This window comes from Setaria viridis, chromosome 4 (assembly GCF_005286985.2).
Source record: "Setaria viridis chromosome 4, Setaria_viridis_v4.0, whole genome shotgun sequence".
In the NCBI taxonomy this organism is placed as follows: Eukaryota; Viridiplantae; Streptophyta; class Magnoliopsida; order Poales; family Poaceae; genus Setaria; species Setaria viridis.
Genome location: NC_048266.2, coordinates 32343487 through 32368817, shown reverse-complemented (window position 1 = coordinate 32368817; position 25331 = coordinate 32343487). Strand labels below are relative to the sequence as shown.

The following is a 25331-nucleotide window of genomic DNA, read 5'->3' as shown; positions in this document are numbered from 1 at the left end:
ACATGCATACAAAAATAAGGTTCCAGAACATCAGAGGAGACTTGGTAATGAAGTTGGGCGCGAGAGGATAAAAGGAAGGGCCAGGCTTTCCTTGCTCCTCTCGCTTTAAAATTTCTGCCACGCCCTCTCTAGACCCTAGCCGCCATGGTCATCCCTGCGCGGCTAAGCCATGGTGGAGTTCTAGAGCTGAGCCTTGTGATCATCAAGGCTTATGTACATACGATGGTGATATCAATCTAATCTTGTGCTTACTTTGATCTACTATGATGCATGCTTATTCTCATATGTTTAGCTAGCATATATTCTTAGTAGGAATAGATGTAATCGTGGTAATTAGTCTATATCTTGCGGATACATCTTAGCAGTGCGTAGGAAGTCGGTGTGATTACCTTTGTGTGGTGACAGGATGCGGGGAAGGGAAAGGCCAAATGATTGTGTAATGTTGAGTAGGATCGATGGCGAGTATTGTGGGAGTCATTTGAGGTAAAACTTTGGGAAACCGGAGGCGTTAACACACACCTCGCAGTGGCGACCATAAGAAAGTAGGCCGCTTGCGAGCTACCTTTCTGAGAGGTGACTCTTTATCAAGGTGTTACATAGATTGTTACCACTTTGGTTGGAACTACAATAAGAAGACAATAGGTTCATGCTACCTTTAGTTGTGTTACCTCATATATATGGATGTGATCTATTTACCTTATCTATAATACTTATCTCACGATTGAGTTTACCTTTATATGCAATTCATGCTTCTTGATAGGATTAGATCCATTTGTGCTTCTTGATAGGATTAGATCCATTTAGCTAGATAGAGAACCCTAGTCAGTTCGTTGCTAATCCACGGATTGATAAACCTTGGATGGAATACTCCAAGGGAAAATCTACGATGATCCGTGCGCTTGCGATTCACAACTTAGCGTGTTAACTACCGTCAACAGCTTACTAGGCCAACGTGCATGCAGAAACAGGCCGAGCGAGCTGGGCCTCGCATGGGAGACAGGACGAAGCGAGGCAGAGGCGAGCTAGGCCTTGGCGGGTTGCGCGTGTGCAGTCAGGCCGAAATAGAAGATGGGCTAGTTATGAGGTTGATGGCGGGTGCTGCATTAGATGGTTTCTTATTTGTTTGAAAGGGGGTTTTAAGTTCAAATTTGAAGGGGTTTGAGATGTAGGTTTGGTTAAGACTTGAAAATGGGCCTTTGAAATGGGTTTGAGATTAAAAGCATGACATGACTAGGATCAATGAGGGTTTGTATTGGGGGTTTGATTTAGAAGTTAATATTTAAACTAGATTTGAATATTAACTCTTAAGATTTGAAAGAAGAAGAATTTGGAATTTCTATCTTCAGGTTTTAGAAGGGAGGTTCTAAGGAGAGCAAGCAAGTGCAACACTCATGCTAGGATTTATGCATGACTTATTTGTAAAAAGGATTTTAGATATTTCGGGAACGAAGATTATATTATAATTAGAGAAAAATTGTAAAAAGCCCATACTTTTAAATGTTCTAAAATGCGGGATGTTACACGTATGCATGGTGGCTCAAACACTACCCTATGCATAGGGTCGCACCACCCTAGGCACTATTGGCATGGTGTCGGATCGTATTAGTGCCGTGCTTTTTAGGGTTGTGCTTCTACCACCCATTGGGCCTGGACTATCCGGCAATCTAAACACGTCGGACTGTGGCAGAGTTTAAACTATAATTGAGGAGGAGGCAGCCGTTCGAAGACAATCCACTATACAAGATAAGGGCATCCATTTTTGTGCTTAAGCTGAATAATAATATTTTGGGGGGAGGGGTATATAGCCCCTATTAGTCCTTAGGGCACCAGCAATGTATAGGTGCACCCCTAGTTCTAAGGTGGGACCCAGCAATGATTTGATGTTACATGTTGTATTAGCTCCAATGTATAGAACCAGGTTGAATCTATGAACATGGGACCCGCAGCCCTCCATCTCTCTCTTCTCTCTCCCATTTTCCCTATATTATATTGCATGGGACCTGGTTCTATGTATGGAATCTGGTTCCATATAGAATAGAATCAGCTTCACAGTGTATAGGACCTGGTTCCATAAGAGAGAGAAAAACATAGGACCAGCTAAGAACCACAATGAGGCCCTTATTAAGCTCCATCCCTGCCTCTGGGTTAAGATATGGTACCGTTGGAGTCTAGAGTTGCTCTTCTCCACTAGACCTAGAATTCTCGGCAGCTACCACCACGGGGTGATACATGCTGTGGATTTGTTGGCGGGTGGTGTGATGAGCTGCTAGCCATGGCGGAGGCAAGCGAGGTGGAGGGAGGTGGTCAAGGGGTCACGAGATGTGCTTATCCCGCGATGGATAGCACGTTAACATGGTTTTCTTCTATTTTGGGTCTAATATTAACGCATGGTCAAGTTTAGGGGGTGTTTGGAATCGATTCTCCAGCCGATTCTCGTGAAAATAATCGTGCAAGATTCTCATCAAATTCCACACGAGTCGATTTTTACAGCAGCAACAAATGAACTGGGAGAAGGAATCAGTGCAGTTGTCGCTTGGGAGAAAATCTTGCCGATTCTAACAACCGGTTTACTGAATTGCCCCACAAGTTGGGACGAAACTACTCGCTCCTTGGCACCGTATAAATAGCGCATTTTTAGATTTCGGATCGTCCCTCCTCCCACAGCCCACCCTCATGAGTGCCGCCGCTCAGGGGCGCGATCCCTCCCCTCTAGGGCTCCACGCCCCTCTGCTCACCCCTCCCCTGTTGCAGCTACTTGCACCTCTGCGCCTCATCCGGCCACCGAGTCTGCCGGCCCCCGCGCCCATCCCCTTCACCAGGACCTCGTTTGCTCGCCCAAGCACGGCCGTTGGGAAGGGGGCTCCTTTGTCTGCTGCTTCGCGCCGCCCTTGGGCTCGACTTAGGCCGCTCTTGCGTTCACCCCTCTGGCCGCCACTCGGGCCTCCCTGCCCGTTTGCACCAGTCCTCCCCATCCCTCGGCCAAGCATTGCCGCTTTGTACCTCAACTGCAGAATTCAGATCTCGCATCCCTTCATGCGCCCCACTGATAATCGCATCAGAGATTTGCTACCATGTGCTTATCATCAGACTTTTCGATTCTTGTTTTATGTTTCGTCCTCGTCAGAGTACTAATTTTTGTGCTACAAATTATGATATGGATGTAATAAGAATAAAAATTGAATTGATTTCCCAGGTTGCTTGCGTTGTGAAAAAAAAAGAACTTGGTGCTAAGAATTGAAGGGAGAAAATATAATCAACTTTGTTATAGTCAAATTGTTTACTTACATAAATTAATACTACCTGAAATTTAAAATATCAACAATTTGTGCAAAAAACACCACACTTATTCAGCAAATAAAAAAGAATTGCCATAACCTTGAGGGCAGACATATCATCTTATACTTAGGACAAAATCTCGCTATAAGAATCAAGTTTGCCAAACGCCCAGATTCTCCAAACAACGATTCTTTAAGAAGCAGTTTCTTAGGAAATCCTAATTCTTAGAAAATCGATTCTCACATAAGCTATTTCAAATAGGACCTAAATTTGCTGCCCCTTCCAAGCAGCAGTCGGCTCAGCTCACCTGCTCTGCCTCCTTATCACCAGCGGAGCTACGTGGGGGCTAACGTGGGCCACGCCCCCCTGGCCAAAATAATTTTTTCACGCTTCTACATGAAAGCTGGAGACCCGTAACATGATAGCCTAGTAAACTGGCTAACAATTGGGAAAAGAGGTCCATGGTAGGGCATCCTGTAGTTCTTTTGCAATCAGTTTCGCTACAGCAGTCACCCTATAGTTGGCCGCTAGAGCATGTGGCCATATACGTTGCTGGCTCGCCGCTTCGCCCGCCTCCGCTGCTCTATGCTGGCTTCGCGCTCTTAGCCTGCCACACCTCCCAATCGAATCCACATTTCATAGTGTGAGCATATTGTTATTAGCTTCTTTTGTAATTTTGTTCTCCTCGCTTCTAGATCTCATGAGCAAGATGCATCGTTAGCCATATTAGAAAGCAACTTCCAGCTCTTGCATACTATAAGTTAGGTCCTGCAACCCAAACTGAAGAATTAAGGCTTCTAGATCGAGCATCAGTGCCATTTTCAATTCAATTAGTTTTTCCTTCTTGGTATGAGTGTTCAGAGAGCAGCCACCGTGCGTATTGTCTTCTTTTGTGATTTTGATGTCTTCACAAATCAAAGAACAAGGTTTTGAGTGATGGAATAAAGTTCATATTAGGCAAATTGGCCCCCTACGTTCCATTCCTAGCTCCGCCACTACTACTTATATTTCTAGAGCTACCGCACTACACATTAACCCTTCTAAGCAAGTTTTTCTCACATTCCTCCCCGTATTATCTTTGCCACCTTCGTCGGTGACGTCCTTGCCGCCTGCTAGTCTCCCGATGCCACCCGCCAATCGCTCCAATGCAGTGTTAGGCTTCCCTGTAAACCTCCAAATCCTTGACCCTAACTAAATCTGAAATCCTTAGATCCCTATAACTCTCTGGAGGCTTGATTTGGTGCAGTGGAAGGAGAGAAGGGGGTTAATAGAGTTGGGGATGAAGTGGGAATTGAAGTAAAGAAAAAGTTAAGGTACCTCGAGGCCAATACCCGAGTGTCACATACCGCAGCTCCAGGAGCGATCAAGATTAGATAGACCTCATGCATCGTTAGTCAAAGACCTACAGTCCTAGACTAGTCCTAGCACCAGCAGTAGTCATTGTTTTTTATGAAGTCGGAGTATCTTGCGTTAAGCATCCGAATCATTCTGCCCAACTCAAGCATCGTGCTTAACTACAAATACTCTCGATTTCCCCTACACTAGTGAACTTTGCTTGAAAAAAACACTTGTCTTTTTTTTTTCTCGGTTTGGCTTTGCCCGGCCCGGCTGGGCAGTGGGCACTACGGAGCTACTAGGACGAAACTAGCATCCGGCCGTTTCATATTGGCAAAGCCCCTGGTGCATTCTTTCTTTTTATATGCATATATATATAAACAATAATGTGCTGGTGGCGCGGTGATCTGCCTTTTTAGCTACTCCATGTTTTATGCGCGCTATTAGCTGGTAGTCCTCAATCTATATATCTAGAAGATTGAAGTGAAGATATACAACACGCTCCACGCGGAACGCGTGAGTCATGCGTGCGCGCGCGCGCGCGTACCCTCTGGCGAAATCCCTAGCAAAAATAACCTTTTTTTTAATGATGAAACTAACGTAACAAATTTAAACAATACCGAGTAGTATTCCACAGCCTCATGTCACTCATGCGTGGCAGCCAGCAGGGCGCAAGCCTCGCGCCGCCGCCCGACGCGCGCACGTACCTGCAGGCTGCAGCAGACCCCAGCAGCCTCGACGGGTAGGCTAGCTCGGACCCGATTCCTCCGGCTTGGTGACGCTGGGACGTGGGCCCGCTGACAGGCCTGCCGCGAGAAGTTTCGACGACGTAACGTAACCGCGTACGACATGGGATTGAATGCGTGACGCGGCGACTCGGAAACGCCGCACCCACCTGCCGCCGCGCGCCGCGCCGGACAGTGCTGCCAGGCTTGACAGCACCTCGTCCATCAATCGCCGCCGCCGCCGAAGTGACGCATGGCCCGCCTCCTCGCCTCACGTACACTACTCTGCTGCTACTGCTAGACTGCTACCCCTGAGGAGTACCCTAAACTAATTTCCTTGTATGCTATCAAATCCTTGCGTGGTTCATCCGATCGTCCGTAGCTCGCGCTAGCTCGGATCGAGCACTGTAACCACCAGCTGGATGCGTGCATGGCTAGGTTCGATGAACCACACCCACTTTCCCACGAACGCGTTCCAGGTTAGAAATGTCCATCCCAGCGGCTGGTGCGCGGTGAATTAACTTAACTGTTTAGCTCATCATCACGTAGACGCCGCCAAAACAATGTCGAGTATCCGCTTCTCATCCACACGTCCCTTCAATGGTCTCTCTTCTCTCGAGAAGGGATGTGTGTACAAGCACTACTAGCAGCAGACCAGCAGTATGCGCACCGGCACGAGCGTACTCCGATCCTCCAATCGCTTCCCATTTTTTTTCACATCGTCACGCTGGCATCAGGCTTTCGAAAGCTGTAGCGTGACACAATTCATTTGTTAATGATATGCCAAAATGACCAATGACCGAAGAGGTTAAAAGAAAACCTTCCAAACATGACGACAAATTCGATCGATCGGCAAAGTGGTGACTAAATGTTTTTTTTAAGGAAAAGAAAACCATGTCGATCTCCTCGATCCCTCTCGTGCGCATGCGGCAGCTGGCCAGCATGAGTTGATGTGACCGTGTGGGAGAAACAGAGCACCCAGGCACCCAGCCAGCCGCCCGCCGCACCATCACACAGCACCTGCTGGGACCTGGGGCGAGGCAGAGGCGCATCGGCAAAGCGAGCAGAGGTGGTCGAGCGCGGCTTCTTTTCCCCGCTGCCCCCCGGCCGCCTATATAAACCCTCCTCCCCGTCGATCTCCACTCGCAGCGCAGCCAGGCAACCATCGCAGAAGCAAGCTCAAGTGGCACTGTGGCAGAGAGATGAGGCCGGGGAGAGGCGGAGGCGGTGCGGCCGCGGAGCTAATGGCGGCCGGCGGCGGCGCGCGGCCGGGCCTGTGGCGGACGCCGACGCCGTACCTCTTCCTGGGGTTCGCGCTCATGATGGGCCTCATCGTTGTCGCGCTGCTCGTGCTCATCTGCACGCGCCGCAAGCACTCGCCCTCGCGGCGGGAGGCCGAGAAGGCGGCGTCGCTGCACGGGGTGCTCGTCCCGCTCGACCGGGAGCCGCCCAGGGTCGTCGTCATCATGGCCGGCGACGATTTGCCATCCTTCCTCGCCAGCGCCAAGCCGCTCGCCCTCGCCGCACCACGCGACGCCGCCGTGTAGGCGCGCGCGCCAGAACCCACCCACCCGCGCGGCGGCGACGCGCGCGGGCCGGGCCAATTTTGTTCGAGAGATTTTCCTTTGTTCTTTGTCTCGGAGCGAGTTCGTTCGGGTGGCGTGAGCCGTGAGAGAGCACCCAGCCGCCGGCGGTTGCGGCGGCGGCCGCGGGTTTGAAAATCTGTGAAACGAAGTAGTTTGGTTTGGTTTTGTTTCGGCAAAAGCTTTCCAGCTTCAATAAACGCGTACGGCCTTATTTTTCGTTTTGGCTGCGTTCAGTGATCAGCAGCAGCTCAGCTGGATCCCGTTCCCATCGATTTGGCCGATTTCGCACGCAATTTTCTGCCGCTCGCATCATGAATGCCTGTGTTTGTCCCTCCCAATAATCGTAGGCCGTCCATGAGAACACAACAGAACAGATCATATGACACCATCACAATTCACATCAGCGACGACGACGACGGGTCTCCTAGCTTGTTTCTCCAGCTGAGGCTGAGTCATTGCGCACTGACTGGCCGGCGCCCGGCGGCCCGGCAGCAATGATCATCAAGACGCGCGCATGCAAAGAAAAGGGGGCAATTTCTGCATTTCCTGAGGGGCTTGTTGCGAAAGTATCTGTGAAAATCCGCAATGCATGCTTGCTGTAATCCTGGCACTTTAGCCCCTACGAAAGAGAAACGATTATTCCTCCAAAAGGAATTAAAAAGAAACCATCACAGAAAAAATAGTAATTAAAATAGAAAATTTCACGTAGGCAATGCAAACCCATGCAGCCGCGGACATCCTATTTGTTTGAGATTATAATCCACCTAGATTATAAGTTGGATTATGAGTTATGGGTACTATGATCAAAGATAATTTTGGGACCATAAATAATCTGAAGATTATTTGTAGTCCTAAAGTGATCTTTTACCACAGTACCTTTTGACTATAATCCAATTTATATAACATATACCCTGAATCAACGTAGTCGTCCTCTGTACGAACGGCAGCGGCGGCTTGAGGATCGCAGAGTGCAGCGGCTTTCGACACGTACGCTTGTTGCTGCGGACGACTTATGCAGCTGGTTTATTATACGTGGTTCTGCTTTAGCAAAACAAGGGGCCATCAACTTGAGCTCGCGATTAGATTTTGTCTAAGTGAGAAAAATAAGTTTTTTTAATGTGCAAGTGCAAATAAAGCTAGGAACTTTCCTACCCCACTTGTACGACGACCAAGTGCTTCCATTTGCTTATACTAGGCTTGTACTTGTTGGTTGTTCTTGCTGCACCTGATTTGTTGCTAAATTCGGTGGATGAGTGGCAGCTCAGGGGCATCCACTAAAAATTAATAAATTTGCTAGGGTGGAAATGAGCTAATTAAACGCTAGCCGGAAACTTTTCTCGATAAAAAACCACATCTAGAACTTTGTTATATATTTTTTAAAATGTCATCTTCTGGCAAAACTACATTTTGAAGCCATGCATGCATTATTTCAAAATTCCTACCATGGGCAAGATAAGAAGGGAAAAAAGTTTCAAGCATGTACGCATCCAAAATTTGTAATAACGAGTTTGAGGCGTACATATATATGCAAAAGAGGATTAAATTCAAGCCATACGGATCAAAAATTTAATTTGCGCAGCTGATACCAATAATCATGCGTCCTGCTAATGAAGTTCTAGCTAATCTAATGCACTTCACCTATCCAGAACTATACTTATTTGGTGTTTGGTTCTTTAATTCAGACTAAACTTTATGTCATATCGAATGTTCGGATGTTAATTAGGAGGACTAAATATGAGCTAATTATAAAACTAATTACATAGATGGAGGCTAATTCGCGAGATGAATCTATTAAACCTAATTAATCCATCATTAGCACATGTTTACTGTAGCACCATATTGTCAAATCATGGACAAATTAGGCTTAATAGATTTGTCTCGTAAATTAGTCTCCAACTGTGAAATTGGTTTTATAATTAGTCTATATTTAATACTCCTAATTAGTAATATGACAGGAATTTTAGGAGCTCCTAAAGAACCAAAAGGGACTTTGGATATTGTCCACTTTACCAAAGGTGCTTTGATCAGCTCCTCTCTGTTTTGATGAACACCAAACATTCCTCAGGATAATTCAGCAGGTGAGTTTATTTACAAAGTGACAGGACGATTCCTTCACCGTGGTCCCCCTATATCTTTTTCCCTTCAAGAGTGAACAAAATCCTTCTTTATCAAAAAAAGAAAAGAAAAGAAAACGGAAGAGGGAATGATCGAGAGGTCCAGTAGCAATAGCAGAGCAGTGGCAATATGGTAATGCAAGTCAAGCCACGTGGGGCCGGCCTGCCGGCTAACTTTCCAAAAGGAGGCGCCTGTTGCGGCTAGCCTGGCCTGGAAGCGGCGCCTCGAGCGCGCAGAGGGTCGTGTCGTCGTCACGCTAGCTCGTCGCGAAAAGAGCATCCTCTCCTTCTTTACCACCAGGTTCTCATCTAGAGATCGAGCCAACACGTAGGAATATATGCTGCGTACGGCCACTACTCCTACCAGCAGTAGCAATGTGACTTTTGAATAAGGATGACACAATCTACTTTCTCCGTTCCAAGCTATAGATCGTTTTGTTTTTTTTAATTCATACATTTCGCTATGCGCTTAGATATACGCGACGTTTAGATGTATAATAATATCTATGAATTTAGAAAATCCAAAACAACTTATACGGAGGGAGTATTATTCCGACTCAAATGTGAAATTTTTCCTTGCCACTTTGCATAAGAGATCATTTGATCGAGTCACTGGAAGTGATTCTAGAACAGAAAATCTTTCAAATTAAATCAATAACGAATAATCCTGGAATAAAAGATGCATGCAAATATTTTTTTCAACCATTTCGTTAGTGGTGTATAGTAGTTTTTTTGTACCATCATATGAAGGAGACAAAATATGTTCTTTGATTAGCCAGGTGGAATACGTACAAGTACATCTGTACTCTCGCAAGCTTGTACGACAATTGTACTAGCATGAATGGCACAGTAGCATCCGTTGGTAGTGGAAGCGGCGCATCGTGAGTGCGTGCAGCAACTTTATTATGAGAAGTCTACAAGCTGTGGGCGGAGCTTTTTAGGAGTTGGGGCCTGAGTCATCCATCAACCAAAGGGCAGGGAGAGGGAGCAGCTTGGCCCCGGCCATGGCCATGATTGCCTCCACCAACGCATTTTTTCAGCACCAAACAACAAACCCTTTCCGGCTTTCGTTCTCCACTGCGCCGTGCAGAATATCCTTGAGCATATGACGACTTCGAAATGGTGCCAAAGATAATGGCTCGACTTTGCGGCACTAGCTCATCATCGTTTCCACAGAGAAAATCTCTAGACCCGGATTGGTTCGCGTGATCGTGTCTCCACCTAGCTAGGTCAGCAAGGGACACCATGCATGTGTGTGTTTTCTTATGAGGAAATTTGGCAATGAATTGTGGTGTCCGGCGAAGAAGATGCGCAGCGGGGGTGATGGTGGTCGATGTGATTGGGCTAAACATTCCCCATCAATCTACTAGCATCGAATGATTAGATCTCAGAAGGACGATGGCACATTCGCGGAGGATGGTTGGTATGTAGCTGAGGCTTGCTATGCTTATTGTGATCATGTCGTGTTCTGCAGCTAGCAAAGTCTAGTACGATCAAGCTCAAGTTCTCGTACCGTTATCCCAGGAACTTCCCAAATTTCGAATGAGATCCTTACTTTAGGACATTTAAGTTTTTTCTTTTGAGTACAAGCTAGACCATTTAGGGCGTCTCCAATGATATAAGTTAGCTGGTAGTTCATAATTGATACGGATCCCATATACATGGCAGCTTTGGGAGATCGTGTTGTGAGGGAGAGTTGCATCGAAAAGTGAGCGAGACTATCTCTTCACTCCACGTTAGCCTCATCGCACTGTTTAACTAGTAAGCTAGATCATTGGTTACTATTGGAGACGCTCTTAATAAGTGCCCCCCGGACTCATACGCAACGTGTGGCCGGCCTGTGCGGCGTTTGGGAACTTGGAAGCATTATGCCCACGAATATTCCGGCCCGTTTTGGGATCGTCCGATCCTTCGTTCAGCCTTCCCTGGCCTCTGCTGCGAACGAACAAAAAAGCCAGCCCTGCGAGCGAGTGAGAGGGTAGCTGCTAGGCATAGTTGGCTAGCGATAGCTGCCAGTTGGCGATCCTTCCAATGGCACTACGGCAGTAGTGGTGGCTAATGCTGTGCGACTGCTGTGAGGAATGAGGTCATGAGGATGAGAACGCCAGAACGGTGATGAGTATGCTGCGCGTCAGACCATCACCAGCTAGCAATGGTCGTTGCCGCCTTTCCCGCTTTTGTCATCTGTTTGACAGTGCTAGTAGCAGCTTTTCCTTCTTCAGCAGTTCAGCTGCAGGAAAAGCTATACGTACTATGTGCGTGCCATGATCGGCACTCTCACACCATGATGTCGACACACGCACGTTAACTAGTTGCCGAATCGACACCGGTCGATCGGCCGCCCCGTGCGCTGCAGCTGCAGCACTCAGACCGTCCGTTTCAGTTCGTTCCGGCCGACCCGCTTCAAGATCTCTAGTTCTTATCTGTCCCTCAGGTAGCTAAGCGACAGTATGGATGTGAAATTGACATCCTCACGATAACACTCCTCAGGCTGCTACTCTAAGAAAAAGGCACTGAAACACTGACTCCGAGTCGCTGATCACAGGTGAGGTGACACGGCGAGGCGGGGTACAGCGACAGCAGAAAGAACACAGGAAAAAAAAAAACGTGACATTTAGTGGGCCTCCTGGGCTGAAAACCTGAAACTGAAATAGTGCGTGGGCTGTTGGCATTGGGCCTCCTATAGCTACAACTAAGCGGAGTCCCACACTCCTCTGCCTTTGTAGCACTAGTAGCTGTTGTTAGTTCCTAATCAGTTACGGCGTCTCTTTCTTTCATGAAATCTTTCATGGAATGAGAGGGAAAGAAATGACATAACAGTGCAAACGTGACCACGATTCTTTTCTTATGAGAGCACAATAAAGATGCGCCCACTCAGCATATACTACTAAAACGATCCATCGATTAGTTGGTTCGCACCACATGCCAACAAGTTTATTTTTTCAAGATCGGCATGTCAACGTTTTGGACCAGGAATTTCACCATCGTTTCCGGGGCAAAAAAGAAAAATGCGCACTCAATATTCCTGGGAAATTTATAGAAAAAGGATAAGCTGGTTAAATTACAAGGGCATACATATTGTGGGTTGTGTACGCTGCCTGGCATAGGGACCAAAGGCTTACTGAAATACATGCACTATTTCACTAGCACATTCCTCTACTTACTACTGACTAATCATACACCCGTACGGCACTGAACGCAAAAAGCCTCCAAGCTAGGCTCCCAACAAAACTGACGTTCAGAAACTGCAGACGAGCCGACACCAGGTAGCAGTTCATGGGTGCTTGACGTCTTGGGTGTAGATGTAATCCGTGTGCATCTCTGCCCATCTCGCCGTCTCACACCGCGCCTCGCCAGTGCCTGCGCTCCCTCTGCTCCCTGCTGATCCCCTGGCGCCGCCGCCGCCGCATGGCTCCTGCAGATTATTCAGCAAACAGAACAGCAGTTATTTTATCAACTCTGTGCATAACTGCATATTCATCGGGGTAGTGTTTACAGTTGTTAAATACTTGTGCCATCCAATGGCATGTAAAAACGTGGAGGGTAATAACATGCCTGTGCTCCGTTAATCATATGGTTTTATACGCGGATTAGCGTGCGGAATCGTTATCGGCTGCATCAAGAATGGTGACACTGTTGTGGGTGCCACGCCATGCGTACCAGGGAGCTGCTCCCCATGCTATTGCCCTCCAAGCTCTCAACACAAGCAAAGGTTAAAATAGCAGCTGCAGCAGCTGAACGATGCATTTTTTTTAATGCACAGTGGAAGCGTATATCCCAGCAGGAAGCAGCGCTCTGTCCTCAAGGAGCAAAAGAATGTGCGAAGATACATGCATCCGCCTTGGCGCAGCAGTTGCAGAGAGATACTTTTAGCAGAGAGTAGCTTGCAAGGTTCAGAGATATGCTCATCACTCACCGGAGTTGCTGCTGTTCCAGCGCCATGGCTGCTGCCGAGGCTACCGGGGTCCTGCTCCTCCTGCCCCGTCCACAAGAGCTTCCTGGACTGAACACCCTGGGCCAGCAGCAGAGCCACAGCCATGCACAGAAGACAGGCCACCGCCATGGCCGCTGTTCTTCTCCCGTGCATCATCGTTGTGCCTCCACCAAAAAAAAACGAAAGATTGCCAGCTGCTCCGGTTTGATCTCCTTCCTAATCCTATCTGTGTTTCTACCAGGCTCTCTCACCACTTTCTCTGCGCTGACTGCTGCCGTGGCCAACAGAACCAGGAAGAACATATATATAGGCGATGGCAATGGAGGTTGGGGAGGGAGGAAGCGCTAGACGATTGGGGTTTCTTGGGAAGATATCTCTCATGCGCCATGCGCATGCCCTTGCCCCGATGAGATAGCGGTAAAACAAAAATTTGGTACGTGTGCATCGCCTCGGGGTGCTGAAACATCCACTGTACGCACTCTGATCCGATTAAGTAGCTTAGCCCAATAACCCATCCAATCCAGTAATCCGGATTAGTACAACTACTTCCGTCGTAGAGACTCTGACTGTGTCTGAACAAGTACTCAAATTGCGCTAAGAAATCATGGATTATACTCAAATCAGCATCAATAAGTTCCCGAATTTAAAATGATCCGACAGCCCATCTACCCGGTGCGCCACCACCGCAATGCTCATGTTTGACCTTTTGCAACGTTCGCATGCACCCGAGCATCTTGCCAGGACACGACCCGGGAACGAGGCTCCTCTCCTCCCCCTGCACGCCCAGCCCGAGAAGAAAATTTAACGCGGTTGACCGAGCGGAGGAATGAGCGAGGGGAGACACGAGCAAGGAAGACTGAGACGCGCAAGTAAATGGCGTCTCGGGGCTCGGCGGGCCTCCGTTCGCAGGGGAGAGGAGAGGAGACCTCTCCGTCGGGAGCCGCGCGATGAGCGGCTAATCAATGGGTTCCGATCCGAAGTCAAAGTCTCAAATCAGGTGCCGGCCGTGCGCGAGCTTCCATCCCCTTCTCCCTCCCAGGGATGGCAGCGCTTGGACATGGTTGGGGAACGGGACAGCAGTGCCCTTCCCACGGGAAACCAAATCAGCACATGTCTATGCACCCACACGTGTCATGGGTGAAGTGTAGGGCATGCATATGGTTGAAAGGCAGCTCTTTTTTATTTTTTTAATTTTTATTTACTATAGTAGGGTCAAGTTCTCCTTCTGGATGTAGAAATTGGGAGGCAGGATAGGGAGCAACTCAAATTTATGGTGTGCAAAGGTTTCATGCGGTTGATTTCCTACAGCACGACTTCCCACGTGGTGCGGTTCCCCGTCCATGTAAATTAATAAAAAAGTGATAACTTTTTGAAAAAAAGAGTTGGAAAACAAAGTTCGAGGATAAGTTTTTTTAAAAAAATTGGAAATAAAAAGTTTGTGAACAAAAAATTTGGAGGGAAAAAGATTTTCAAGACAAAAATTGCAAAAACAAAAATTTAGAAAACCAAAATAAAAAAATTACAAATTTTTTTAAAACAAAAAGTTTGTCAACAAAGTTTTGAAGAAAAAATTCACAAGACAAAGGATCTGAGAACCAAAAAATTGGAAGAAAAAACTTTATATAGACAAAAAAAATTGAAACAAAAAAATAGACAACAAAAAATTAAAGAAGGGGAAGATAAAAAGAGAGAGAAAAAAAGAAGAACACGGTCCCGTGTCCCTAGCGGAGTTCATCACGTCGGACAGGAGCAGCTCGCTGCGGTCCTGGTGGAGCTCGTCACACCGGCTGGGAGGAGCTCGCCACGGACCCGGTAGAGCTTGTCGCGCATGCCGGGAGGAGCTCGCTAGGATCTGTTGCCCTGTGCGCCTCATGGTCCCCGTGCTCCTCCCCCACACATGCAGATAATCCCGCCACCGTGCCCCTACGGGCGGAGCCTCGCTGCTCCCTTGCCCCACCGCTGGTGCGCTCACCATTGGTCGGAGCTGCCCCTGGCACATAGAACTCCCTCGGTGGTGGATCTCGTGGAGAGAGAAGTGGAAAAGACAAAAGGAAGGGGAACGGGAGGGAAGAGAGTGAGAGCGAGAGCGAGGGGAAAGAAAGTGAAAAAGGCAGGGCCCGCATGATGGGTGGACCGATGGTGTCACCCATGAGGACGAGAACGTTTGGTTCGGTCGACTGTAGAATTGACATCGTGGCAGGATAGTCTAGTGACGGATGGTGCTTCGTGGATGTAGCGGTGATGGCGTGGGATATTTACGGACGCGGTTGCGTGCCCGCTAGTGGTGGCTAGAGTCTGCAGGTCACGGTTGAAGGAAGGAGGATGCGGAGGGATAGATTGCTGGGATGGTGATAGTAGTGATGGCGGAAGGCGGGGCAGGTGGTATGATGCGGGTGGAGGAAGGGAAACTAGAAGATATGAAGATGGCAGCACGAGAAGAAGGAAGCTAACTAGAAGAGAAATTGCACGATCATTTCAACAAGGCTGCCGTGTTCTTATTTTATATCTATTTTTAATATGCATTTCTTATTTATAGCATATGTAAGAAAAGAAGTTCCTGCACGTCTAATACCATGATGTAAGTAGGAAAGGAATAGAAGAGAGAAATAAACAAACGTGACCCTTATGCTGCTTTAACTTATTGTAACCCACTATCACGTCCTTAATTTCCGTTTTATGCTAGATATGGCTTCCCTTTCAACTGTTAATGGACTGTTTCTCTTGAACTCACCACGCTAGCTTATCATGTTATGCTACAACGGGATTGCCCATCGCCATCCTATTCCTATATAGGTCACTGTACCTTTTGTTTCCCTTATTAGTAATCTTAATAACAAGGAGCAAAGACATTCTTAATGTCTCCACGCGATTGCTTTAATTTTAATTTGCTTGGTGATGACGTTTTGCAGTTATTTTGTTTTAATTTGACCTTGCAAGCGTCACAGATCGAAAACCATGGCTGTACTGAAAGCTGAAGGCACTAACAATTGTGGATGACAAAAGGCATTTAGCCAGCTAACCATATCCATATCCTGCCCATTTCTATATTGAAGGTCTCTCATCTATGGAAGGCATCAGCCATTGGCGTCACTCAGAACTGTTTCCCATCAGCTGAAAACCGAGGCAAGGAAGGATAGCAGGAAGCTACGGTAGTACTCCCTCCGTTTCAAATTGTAGATGTTTTAACTTTTTTAGATTCATAGATATTATTATTATTATGTATCTAGATGTACACTATATCTAGGTGTATAATAATATCTATGAACCTAGAAAAGTCAAAACAACCTATAATTTGGAACGGAGGGATTATTTTACTGTCAAGAGAATTTTTGCATGGTATATTTTCATGGCCAAAAAGATACGATTGAAGTGTAGATTAACGTAGGCTTCATTGGCGTCGGTAAAATGTTTTCTTCTTATTAATATGTGCCGGAATCTTTCCGAGTCTTTCGAAAAAAGAAGAAGTGCAGATTAACTGAATGATTTAGACACCAGCAACTGTCATTATTCCTGAATATCTGATGACGACTTCTTAGAAGCGTTAGTTTCTAGATAACATAGCTATCAATCAAAACAGCGTGGTGGTCGGCAAAGTACTAAAGCAATGTTTGGCTAAGACAGTAACCTGCTGTTGTGCTCATGGTGATGGTGGTCGTTGGGGAAATTGGGTAAGACAGAGCCTGGTGTTTCAAAAGTTGATGGTCAGCTTGAGTCGCCATAAACAACCATATGCCGTCTGATTTCTAACCTCTGCTTTAGATAATTGTATACATACTGTCCTAAACTTCTGTGGCACCTGCTCAAAAGAATTGTTTTTCTGTGGTACTCCATTCCACACAGTACAAATTTTGCTTTAGACAGCTCCAGTTGTCTTAGGCATACACCATACTGGACCAGAATTGTATATTGTCACTAATGGCCTTGGCAGGTAAGCAAATAAAAACTTATTAATTATGGTATGCAAACTAGGCCTAGGAGGCCTAGGAGATATCATATTTGTGTAGATTGTCGGTTCACAAAAAATACCATATGAATTGGCAAAAAAAAAATTGCTGCTGTTGGAATCATGCAGAGATTGATGTTGCAACCATCATTTTTCAGTCTGATGATGTCTGTCAGGGAACTATGCTTGTGTGTCTGTGACTGTGTGTAAGCAAAACTAGCTCTCTAGTCTTTACAAAACTGAATAAAATATATGAATCAAATTAAAGGTCCCTATGTGACGCCAAACTAAAGGATTGACCAAACAGTACCAGAAATATCACAATCATGCAGCATGCATGCACCCAAATCACCAAAGTGCGCCAAACAGTTGGCTTATTACTGGCATTATTTGGTTTTTTTATTTACCAAGTGTTTTCTTTGTGGCGTCACTATATGAAAACATATTGCTGTCATATCTTAACGCGAAAAGGAATAAAGGCAACGTCATCGCTGCCTTGTCACAACAAGTGCGCAATTCTTGTCCTCTTGCTTACTTGAGTAAAATGTAAGCTCTGAAACATGACTACATGAGATCGAGAGTTAGCTCACCAAAAAGGGAAAAAAAAGACGCAAAATTTGTCAAGCCCATGCTTGAGGCTCCATAAGCAAGATCATTTTCCAAAGCACTCGCACATACCTGAACCTGATTGAAAGCATGCATACTTTGCGTGCAAATTTCCGGTGAGAAAGTGGCAGGAATTGAGGTGACTTCATGGCAGAAATTTCCACCCGCGAGGAAGAAGAAGAACATTTCTGAATAAAGGCTTATCTCCTCCCTTTATCAGCCTACGATTATTGGCGTGTGGTACTTGTGACAGATAGAAATTTTGCCATCAGAGGACAATGACGTGTGCCGAAAAAATCGACAGGATAATCCTGCATGAAGACGCAACAGGACGCAAAAAGACAGGTTATCGCTCTCACCACAATGCCTGTTAGCTTTAGCGCCCTTTTTTTGAAGTTTAAAGGAACTCACTCACCTCAAATCTCCATTCTCCATACATCATCTCCCTCCCTCCATTGATCGAAAGACTCAACCTTTAAATACGGCAAAGCTCTTCCCAATCATCTCCTCCTCATTGCAACTTTTGCAGAGCTGCCTCCTTCTTAATACAACGTATTCTTCTCGAAAAAACTTTTGCAGAGCTGCCTGCAACCGCTAGAGCTAGCGCGTCCAATCATGCAGAGAGACATGGCGACGTTGGCGCGCCACCCGCTCGGCGCGGCGGACTTCGCGAGCTTCTACTTGCTGCCGCACGGCTACTCGGGCGGCGGCGGCGGCGATGGCCTGTGGTGCAGCTACAGCTGCCACGGCGCGGGTGCCGGCGGCGGCTCCGTGTCGAGCGTGGGCGTGGGCACGGGCGAGGTGGAGCCGCAGGCTGCCGGTGGCGCTGCAGTCGCGGCCGCCGCGCGCGACGGCGAGCGGAGGGCGAGGCGTCAGGCTTCGAACCGAGAGTCAGCGCGGCGCGCACGCGCGCGGCGGAGGGGCCAGCTGGACGACCTGTCGTCGCGCGTCGCGGAGCTCCGCGCCGCGAACGCGCGGCTGGCCGTGGAGCTGAACCGCGTGGCGGCCGCGCGCGCGCGGGCGGCGCGGGAGGGCGCGCGGCTCAGGGAGGAGGCGCGCGCGTTGCGGGAGAGGCTCGACGCCGCCGAGGCGGCGAAGAAGGCGAAGGAAGCCGGCGACGAAGGAGAAGCCGGGACGCCGCCAACGGACTAGACAAGCGTTGGGCCCGACGGCAGAAGAGAGGATCATCGCCTTTTGTGCATAGCTGACTATGGTGAGAAGAGACAAGTGATCGTCGAGCTCCTGAGGTTGCTCACTCTCTGAATCGATCTCGGAATCACCGTCCATGCTTTTGTTGGATATATACATGATCTGACCGATCATAAGGTCAGAGCCTAGTATGAGTTACTATAGCAGATAGATTTGGAGCCTTAGACGCTGGTTATTACACCAGTTTGCAATGCAGTAAAACTCTCTATTCGAATTATATATTGTTTCATCTGAAATTACCACGGCCATTGCGTATATATACCAGTGCAAGGATCGGATGGTAGTTTTCTGCAACACAGCATGAGAGTAGCCGCCGGCGACCAGCGCCGGCCGCCGCCGACCCAAAGCTTTCTCGAGGACAGGCGAGACAAAGCTCTGGTCTTGGACACCATTGGCCAGCAGCAGCTTTTCCCCCCCGGCATCAAAGGGCCAAGTGTAGTATCGTACAAACAGGGGCCATGACAGGAGATTGGTCATCCATGGCTCCATTGTTCAGAGTTCAGGCACTGAAACGTCACCGGTATCCGTCCATCTGCATTCCTATTCGTCATTGCACGGTGCAAAGTGCAGTGCAGGCATCGGTGCAAAGGTTGTGCAACAAAAAGCCACATAGCTCATGTCAGTAGATAGAGCTAGAATAGAGAGGCTGCGGATGCGGTGTATCCTCGCTGCTAGTCCAACCAAAAACCACTACTACTGGTTGCCAACCACCACGAGGAACACCTGCTGGAAGAATCAAAGCTGGACAGGCATGACACGACGCACCGCGGCACCGTGTCAATATCAGCTAAAGTTGGTACATGTATCAAAACGAGGCCGGTTCAAGTACTACCTCCGCCCTTAAATGTACTATAAGGTTTTTGCCAAAAAAAACCTATTTGTTCGAGATTCCTAGCAACTTCGCAGTATGAAAAATCAGAAGGTCAAACAAACAACGTATTTCTCGTGCAACTTCTGAAAAAGTTTATATGGAAAACTGGAAAGCTCAGTTTTAAAAGTTGATGTTAAACACATCTTCTAAAAGTTAGTGTTGACTTTTCGGGAAAAAAAAGCTAGCAGCAACTTTTCAAAAAAGCTCAAAAGCTGCAAGGCACCCAAATCAAAACTCCTAGCTGACCATCAGTCTGCCCCTTCAGAGTTCAGAGATTTTTTCAAGAGACGAACCACAGGAGGATTCACCTGATCACCACAGGCGGCTGCAGCTGCCGAGCCGTTAGCCATCGCTATTATTAGCACCAAAGGGAGTGAAAAAGATTTGCAGCAGTGTCTCATAATTCCAGTGTAACCATGCTTCATTTTGCTGACTGAACTATCGAACAAGGTAAACGCTTAAATATTGAACAGGGTAAGCTGCACAGACACACGATTCCTACTTGCCTAATTGCGGCCTTGCAGAATTTGTCGCATTTCTTTCACGGCAGTATATCATATCTGACCTGAGGCATGGAACTTGTATCAGTTACTTGATTTGTATAGCAGAAGTCGAGCTGCAATCTCATCCGCGGTGGTGAAACATAGGGCCAGTTTGGCAGGAATCCAGCTCCAGCTTCTCCTGCGGCTCCAGCTAAACCTCTACCAAATCGTTTGGTCAAAAACGGCTCCACCTTGGAGCACTAGAGGAGCCGGAGCCGTTTTATATGGAGAGCCAGAGAAAAAAAAAGTGGCTCCTCAGAAGCCGAAGCCGTACCAAACTGGCCCATAGGGCCTGTTTGGTAGAGCTCCAGCTCTGAAAAAATAGCTCCAAATCCATAGATCCAGCTAGCTCCGCCATAGAGCTGCTCCACCGTGGATCTAATATCTCAAAAAGCGTTTGGTACAGCTCCATTCTTATCTTTATCTCACTGGCAATTTGGGCCCATTCATCAGAATAAAAAAATATCTCCTTCCTGACGCTGTAGCACGCATGGTTGAGGTGCTGGCGGGCACGACCTCGCCGGCGGCCTCGCGTGCGCTGGCGGGCGCGGCCGCGCCGGCGGCCAGGTGCGGGGCGGGGCTTCGGCGGGCGGGGCGGTGCTCCGACGGGCGGAGCGGGGCGGCGGGCGGGCGCGGCCTCACCGATGGCCGGGTGTGGGGCGGGGCTCTGGTGGGCGGGACGGCGCTCCGGCAGGCGGCGTGCTGGCAGGCGCGGCCCCGCCGGTGGCCAGGCGGGCGGGTGCGGGGGGCTTCGACGGGCGGGCGGTGCTCCGACGGGCGGAGCGGGACGGCGGGCGGGCGCGGCCTCACCGGCGGCCAGGACGGCGCTCGAGCGGGAGGGGCGCGCGGGCCGCCGGCGAAGCGAGACGGCGCTCCGGCAGGCGGGGCGGTGCTCCGACAGGTACGGGGCGGCGGTCCGGCGAGCGGGGCGCGGCGGGGCTGCGACGAGCGGGGCGCGGCCATGGCAGCGCGAGAGGAAGCTGTGAAGAAATAGAACGAACCGGTCATTTTCCACTAATGAGTGGCAGTGGTCGGTAATTTCCTCCAACTCCACCAAATTTGATTTCGTGGAGCACACCCTGAGGTGCTCCACCAAATCCATGGATCTGGGGGTAGATCCACCGTTTTCGTGGAGCAGATCCGTGGTGGAGTTGCTGGATCTAAAACCATTTGGCTGAAAAATTCTAGAGCAGAGCTATTTTTGAGGATCTGGAGCTGCGTGGAGCACTACCAAACAGGCCCATAATATCACTGACAGGCATTTGAACAGGACCATCAGCAGAAAATAAGGGGAAATAACCTTCAGGTATACCTCAAGTAGAGCCCGAATCAGGAGAATACAGAAGATCCACTATCAGTTGAAAACTTGGAAACAAAAAGTGGAAAAGCTTGAAACGACCATTATGGAACAGCATGGACGTTTATAGATTTATAAACTACTTCTACTGCTACAATAGAAGTGGGAAAACATAAAGCCATAAAGGAGATCTAAAAGCCAGAACTATTGAATATAGCCAGCAGGATGATGTTTATATCAAGATTAGCAGTGATCAATAATGTTAACTTAAAAATGCTCACAGCTGGCAACTAGATTAATACTCAGTAGTAAGCATTAAGTTGTAATGTAACATCAATATTATGCCTCCTCATTTTTATTCTTGAGGCATATAAGAGAGCTTCATCTAATGTAATACTCTAGTAGCAACAAGACTGTTCTGTTCCAGCATGTTCCTACAGGTTGATACCATTGTGTGAAAAACATTGCATTATGGGCCTATTTGGATTGACCCCTGGAAAAGTTACCTGCTCCAGGCAGCACTCCCAGGCGCTTGATTCCAAGCGCCTGGTGCTGGATCGGTCTGCCTGGGCAAGTGCTCCCAGGCCAGGGAGACACCCAAACAGCCCCTACATGCTAGTTAGTAGTTACAGAACATATTGAAGTCAATAACAGTTGAAAATCAAGTATTTTGCAATAACTATTTTAAATTCAAAACAACCATCTACTGCAAAACACTGCTGCTATAACAAGTATTATTAAGTCACCTGATCTGACATTAGTTGTCTATTAATTGTCCAAACAGTCAGGGGGCACACAGATTACTGAACAGAATGGATGGCTACTAGTACTCTAGAAAAAGGGCACATTTGAAGGCAATCCAAAACTAAAAGACAGAACTATTGAAACAGTAAGCAGGCTGACGTTCGTATCAAGATCACCAGAGTAATATAGCTAGTAACTAAAGTTTCTTAAGAGCTATTCACCACATTGCAGATACTGAGTAAAAATGGTAAGCACTAAGTACAGTTTAATATATAATCAATGTTATGCCTCCCTCTCATTTTTTCCCTGAATAACCATAAGAGAACCCATCTAGTATTCTAACAATTTTTTTTTCTCCCAGCATCTAACCATAAGTCACCTGATCAGACATTAGTCATCTATTAATTGTCCAAATAGTCAGTGGGCACAGATCACTGATGGTTACAAAGTAGTACTCTAGAAAAGGGCACACATGAAGACAACCCAAAACCAAAAGCCAAAACTATTGAACAGTCAGCACGCCAAAGTTTGTATCAAGATCACCAGAATAATGTAGCTAGTAACTACACTACTACAGTCTACACTAGTGACTAAGGTTTATTAAGAGCTATTCACCCCATTGCAGATACTGAGTGAAAAATGGTAACACTGCCTCCCTCTCATTTTTTCCCTGAATAAGCATGAGAACCCATCTAGTATTCTAACAATTTTTTCTCTCCCAGCGTGTTCCTGCAGGTTGGTCTGCAAATCTGCAATAGGTATCCAAGTACCAAAAAAACATAAATCAAGCATACCATTTTAAATTTCTGACAACCATCTACTGCTAAACAGTGATTGCATACTTCATTTGCCTACTTTCCTTTCAAAACACTTGTAAATTGGTTCAGATATCTTTTGGGGGGTAAACTGAATTTTTAATACATCAATTGGGATTATGCCTATGCGAGAATTGTACCACCTAAGAGTGGGTCAAATGAGTTCACATAAGAAAACTAACTTTGTATCAAGATCACACAGAAAAACGTATCTGGTAACTAAGGTTTCTTAAGAGCTAGATTCACCGCAATGCAGATACTGAGTAAGCACTGAGTACATTTTAATATAAAATCAGTGTCATGCCTCCCTCATTTTTTCCTGAATAAGCATAAGAGAACCCATTTAATACTCTAACAACACTGTTTTCTTCCAGCGTGTTCCTGCAGGTTGATCTAGTTGTAATAGGTAACCATGTGCAAAGGACACTGCAGAAAAAACATAAAATCAAATGTACCATTTTACATTTTTGAACAATCATCTACTGCTAAAGTGACTGCATACTTCATTTGGCTACTTGCCTTTCAAAGCACTTGTAAATTGGTTTCAACTTTTTTAGAGGGTAAACTGAACTTCAATACATCAACTGGGATTATGCTAACTGGAGAATTGTACAACTAGTAGGGCAGCCTCTTTTTTTTTTTTTTTTTTTTTGCGGCGAGTAGAGCAGCCAAGTTCACATAAGCAAACAATTACATAAAAATATAAATAGCAGTCTAAGCAAATCTTAGCTTAACATACACACTGTTGTTTCAGTTGAAGCCAACAGATAGGCTTGGCTAAATTGAGACCTCATGCACAGAAAACAAGTAGCTGCAATGTTTATTCTGATATTATGATGGATGGCACTCGCCGAGCAAGCAACTACCAGCAAACATTCTACGATCAACCTCTGAAAAACAATAAGAAAGAGTTTGCTATATTATTGGAGCAACAAGATGTATTTACAAATGTTACGACAATTGTTCTTACCATTCAACTCCCAAGAACAAACAGCTAAATCCTGAAAAATCTCATACCATACAAGTACTGCTATTGGCGTGCAATCAATGAGTGAGGTTTCTCACTTCTGTGAAACAATGGAATTGCATCCAACACCTACCACAAATCCACCTTGTTCACATTTGCATCAGGCCACCCAGCTGTGCTGTTGAGATGGAACGGCGCCTCGCCCTCCGCCGCTCGTACTCAGGGTCATCAGTGGGCAGCTCGTACCGGCACACCGGGCACGAGTTCCGTATGGCAAGCCACGGCCCAATGCAGGCTCCATGGTAGAAATGCGCGCACGGCAGCCGCGTGGCGAGCTCCCCCTGCGCGATCCCGTCCTTGCACACGGCGCACCCCTGCGCAGCCTCCTCCCCTCGGACGGCCACCACCTGGAGCCGCTCCACCGCCGCGCGCGCCGCCGGCGGGGCTCCACCCACCGCCGCGTCCGCCAGGTGCCCCGGCAGCACCTCGAACTCGTCCTCATCCAGCGGCACCGGGAGCAGCTCCCAGCCGACACCGCCCCGGAAGATGCCGTCGAGCTCCGCGTCGCCTTCGCCGAAGTCGAACGGCGGCCCGTCGGAGAAGATCGAGTCGTCGTCCCCGCTGTCGATCCCCTCCATCACGCCCAGCATCTCCCGCTCGTCGACGAACCCGAACACGTCGGCGTCGAGGTCGATGTCGACTCCCAGTCCTCGCCCTCCGCCTCCACCACCGCTAGCAGCAGCTCCACCCCTGCCGCCGACGCCAGGGGCAGCGTCGGCGATGTCCTCCCACTCGAATCCGTGGTCGGCGAGCTCGGCCTCGAGGCAGTCCCAGAAGGGCGGGGAGGGGGGCTGCGAGGGGGAGAGGCCGCTGAGGTCGGGGTCGGAGTCGAAGGAGAAGGGGGAGCCCGGGGTGGGGGTTAGGGTTCCGAGGTCGAAGCCCCCGGGGGAGGGGAGGTTGCGTGGGCAGGCGAGATCCTCCTCGATGGACTGGGAGAGGGTGACGTAGGAGAGATCGCCGAACCCGTCGTCGCCGACGTCGAGGAAGAGCTCGTCGCCGAAGTCCGCCATGGGAGGCGGGCGGCGGCGGCGGCGCGGCGGTGGGGAGGGGAACGGATGGGGTGGTGGTGGTGCGGCCGTCGCCGTGTGAGGCGTGGCGTCCCCGTCTCGAGTTCGGTGTGTTGGGTCTGCCCACTCCTCACGCCGTCACGCGGACCGCGGACGCGGTCAGACGTCTCCGCCTTCGAGGTGCCTTAGCAATACGTCTTCCTGCTTTGTTTACGTAAACGTTGAATACGTCTTCAGGTTGCGTTTGCGTAGGCCAACTGGCCAAGCCTCGCAGGCTCGCAACAGCAACCACATCCACAC

General features: G+C 48.1%; 4 protein-coding genes across 4 annotated transcripts; 2 read left to right on the top strand and 2 right to left on the bottom strand.

Annotated features, from left to right (window-relative positions):
• The first annotated feature begins 6462 nt into the window (after positions 1-6462).
• On the top strand, positions 6463-7138 carry LOC117851979 (protein GLUTAMINE DUMPER 4). The gene has a single exon (XM_034733897.2). It carries the CDS (start codon positions 6539-6541, stop codon positions 6881-6883), a length of 345 nt encoding a protein of 114 aa, XP_034589788.1. The 5' UTR covers positions 6463-6538; the 3' UTR covers positions 6884-7138.
• A 4907-nt stretch (positions 7139-12045) lies between these two features.
• On the bottom strand, positions 12046-13458 carry LOC117853316 (phytosulfokines 1). The gene is made up of 2 exons (XM_034735710.2): positions 12953-13458; positions 12046-12451 (listed from the first exon to the last, which is right to left on the bottom strand). The coding sequence occupies exons 1-2, from the start codon at positions 13124-13126 to the stop codon at positions 12311-12313; spliced, it is 315 nt and encodes a 104-aa protein (XP_034591601.1). The 5' UTR covers positions 13127-13458; the 3' UTR covers positions 12046-12310.
• A 3991-nt stretch (positions 13459-17449) lies between these two features.
• LOC117852257 (uncharacterized) lies at positions 17450-18945 on the top strand. The gene has a single exon (XM_034734271.2). It carries the CDS (start codon positions 18135-18137, stop codon positions 18669-18671), a length of 537 nt encoding a protein of 178 aa, XP_034590162.1. The 5' UTR covers positions 17450-18134; the 3' UTR covers positions 18672-18945.
• A 4860-nt stretch (positions 18946-23805) lies between these two features.
• LOC117852256 (uncharacterized) lies at positions 23806-25170 on the bottom strand. Its single transcript, XM_034734270.2, has 2 exons — positions 23968-25170; positions 23806-23887 (listed from the first exon to the last, which is right to left on the bottom strand). Exon 1 carries the CDS (start codon positions 25032-25034, stop codon positions 24114-24116), a length of 921 nt encoding a protein of 306 aa, XP_034590161.1. The 5' UTR covers positions 25035-25170; the 3' UTR covers positions 23806-23887; positions 23968-24113.
• Between the last annotated feature and the right edge of the window lie 161 nt (positions 25171-25331).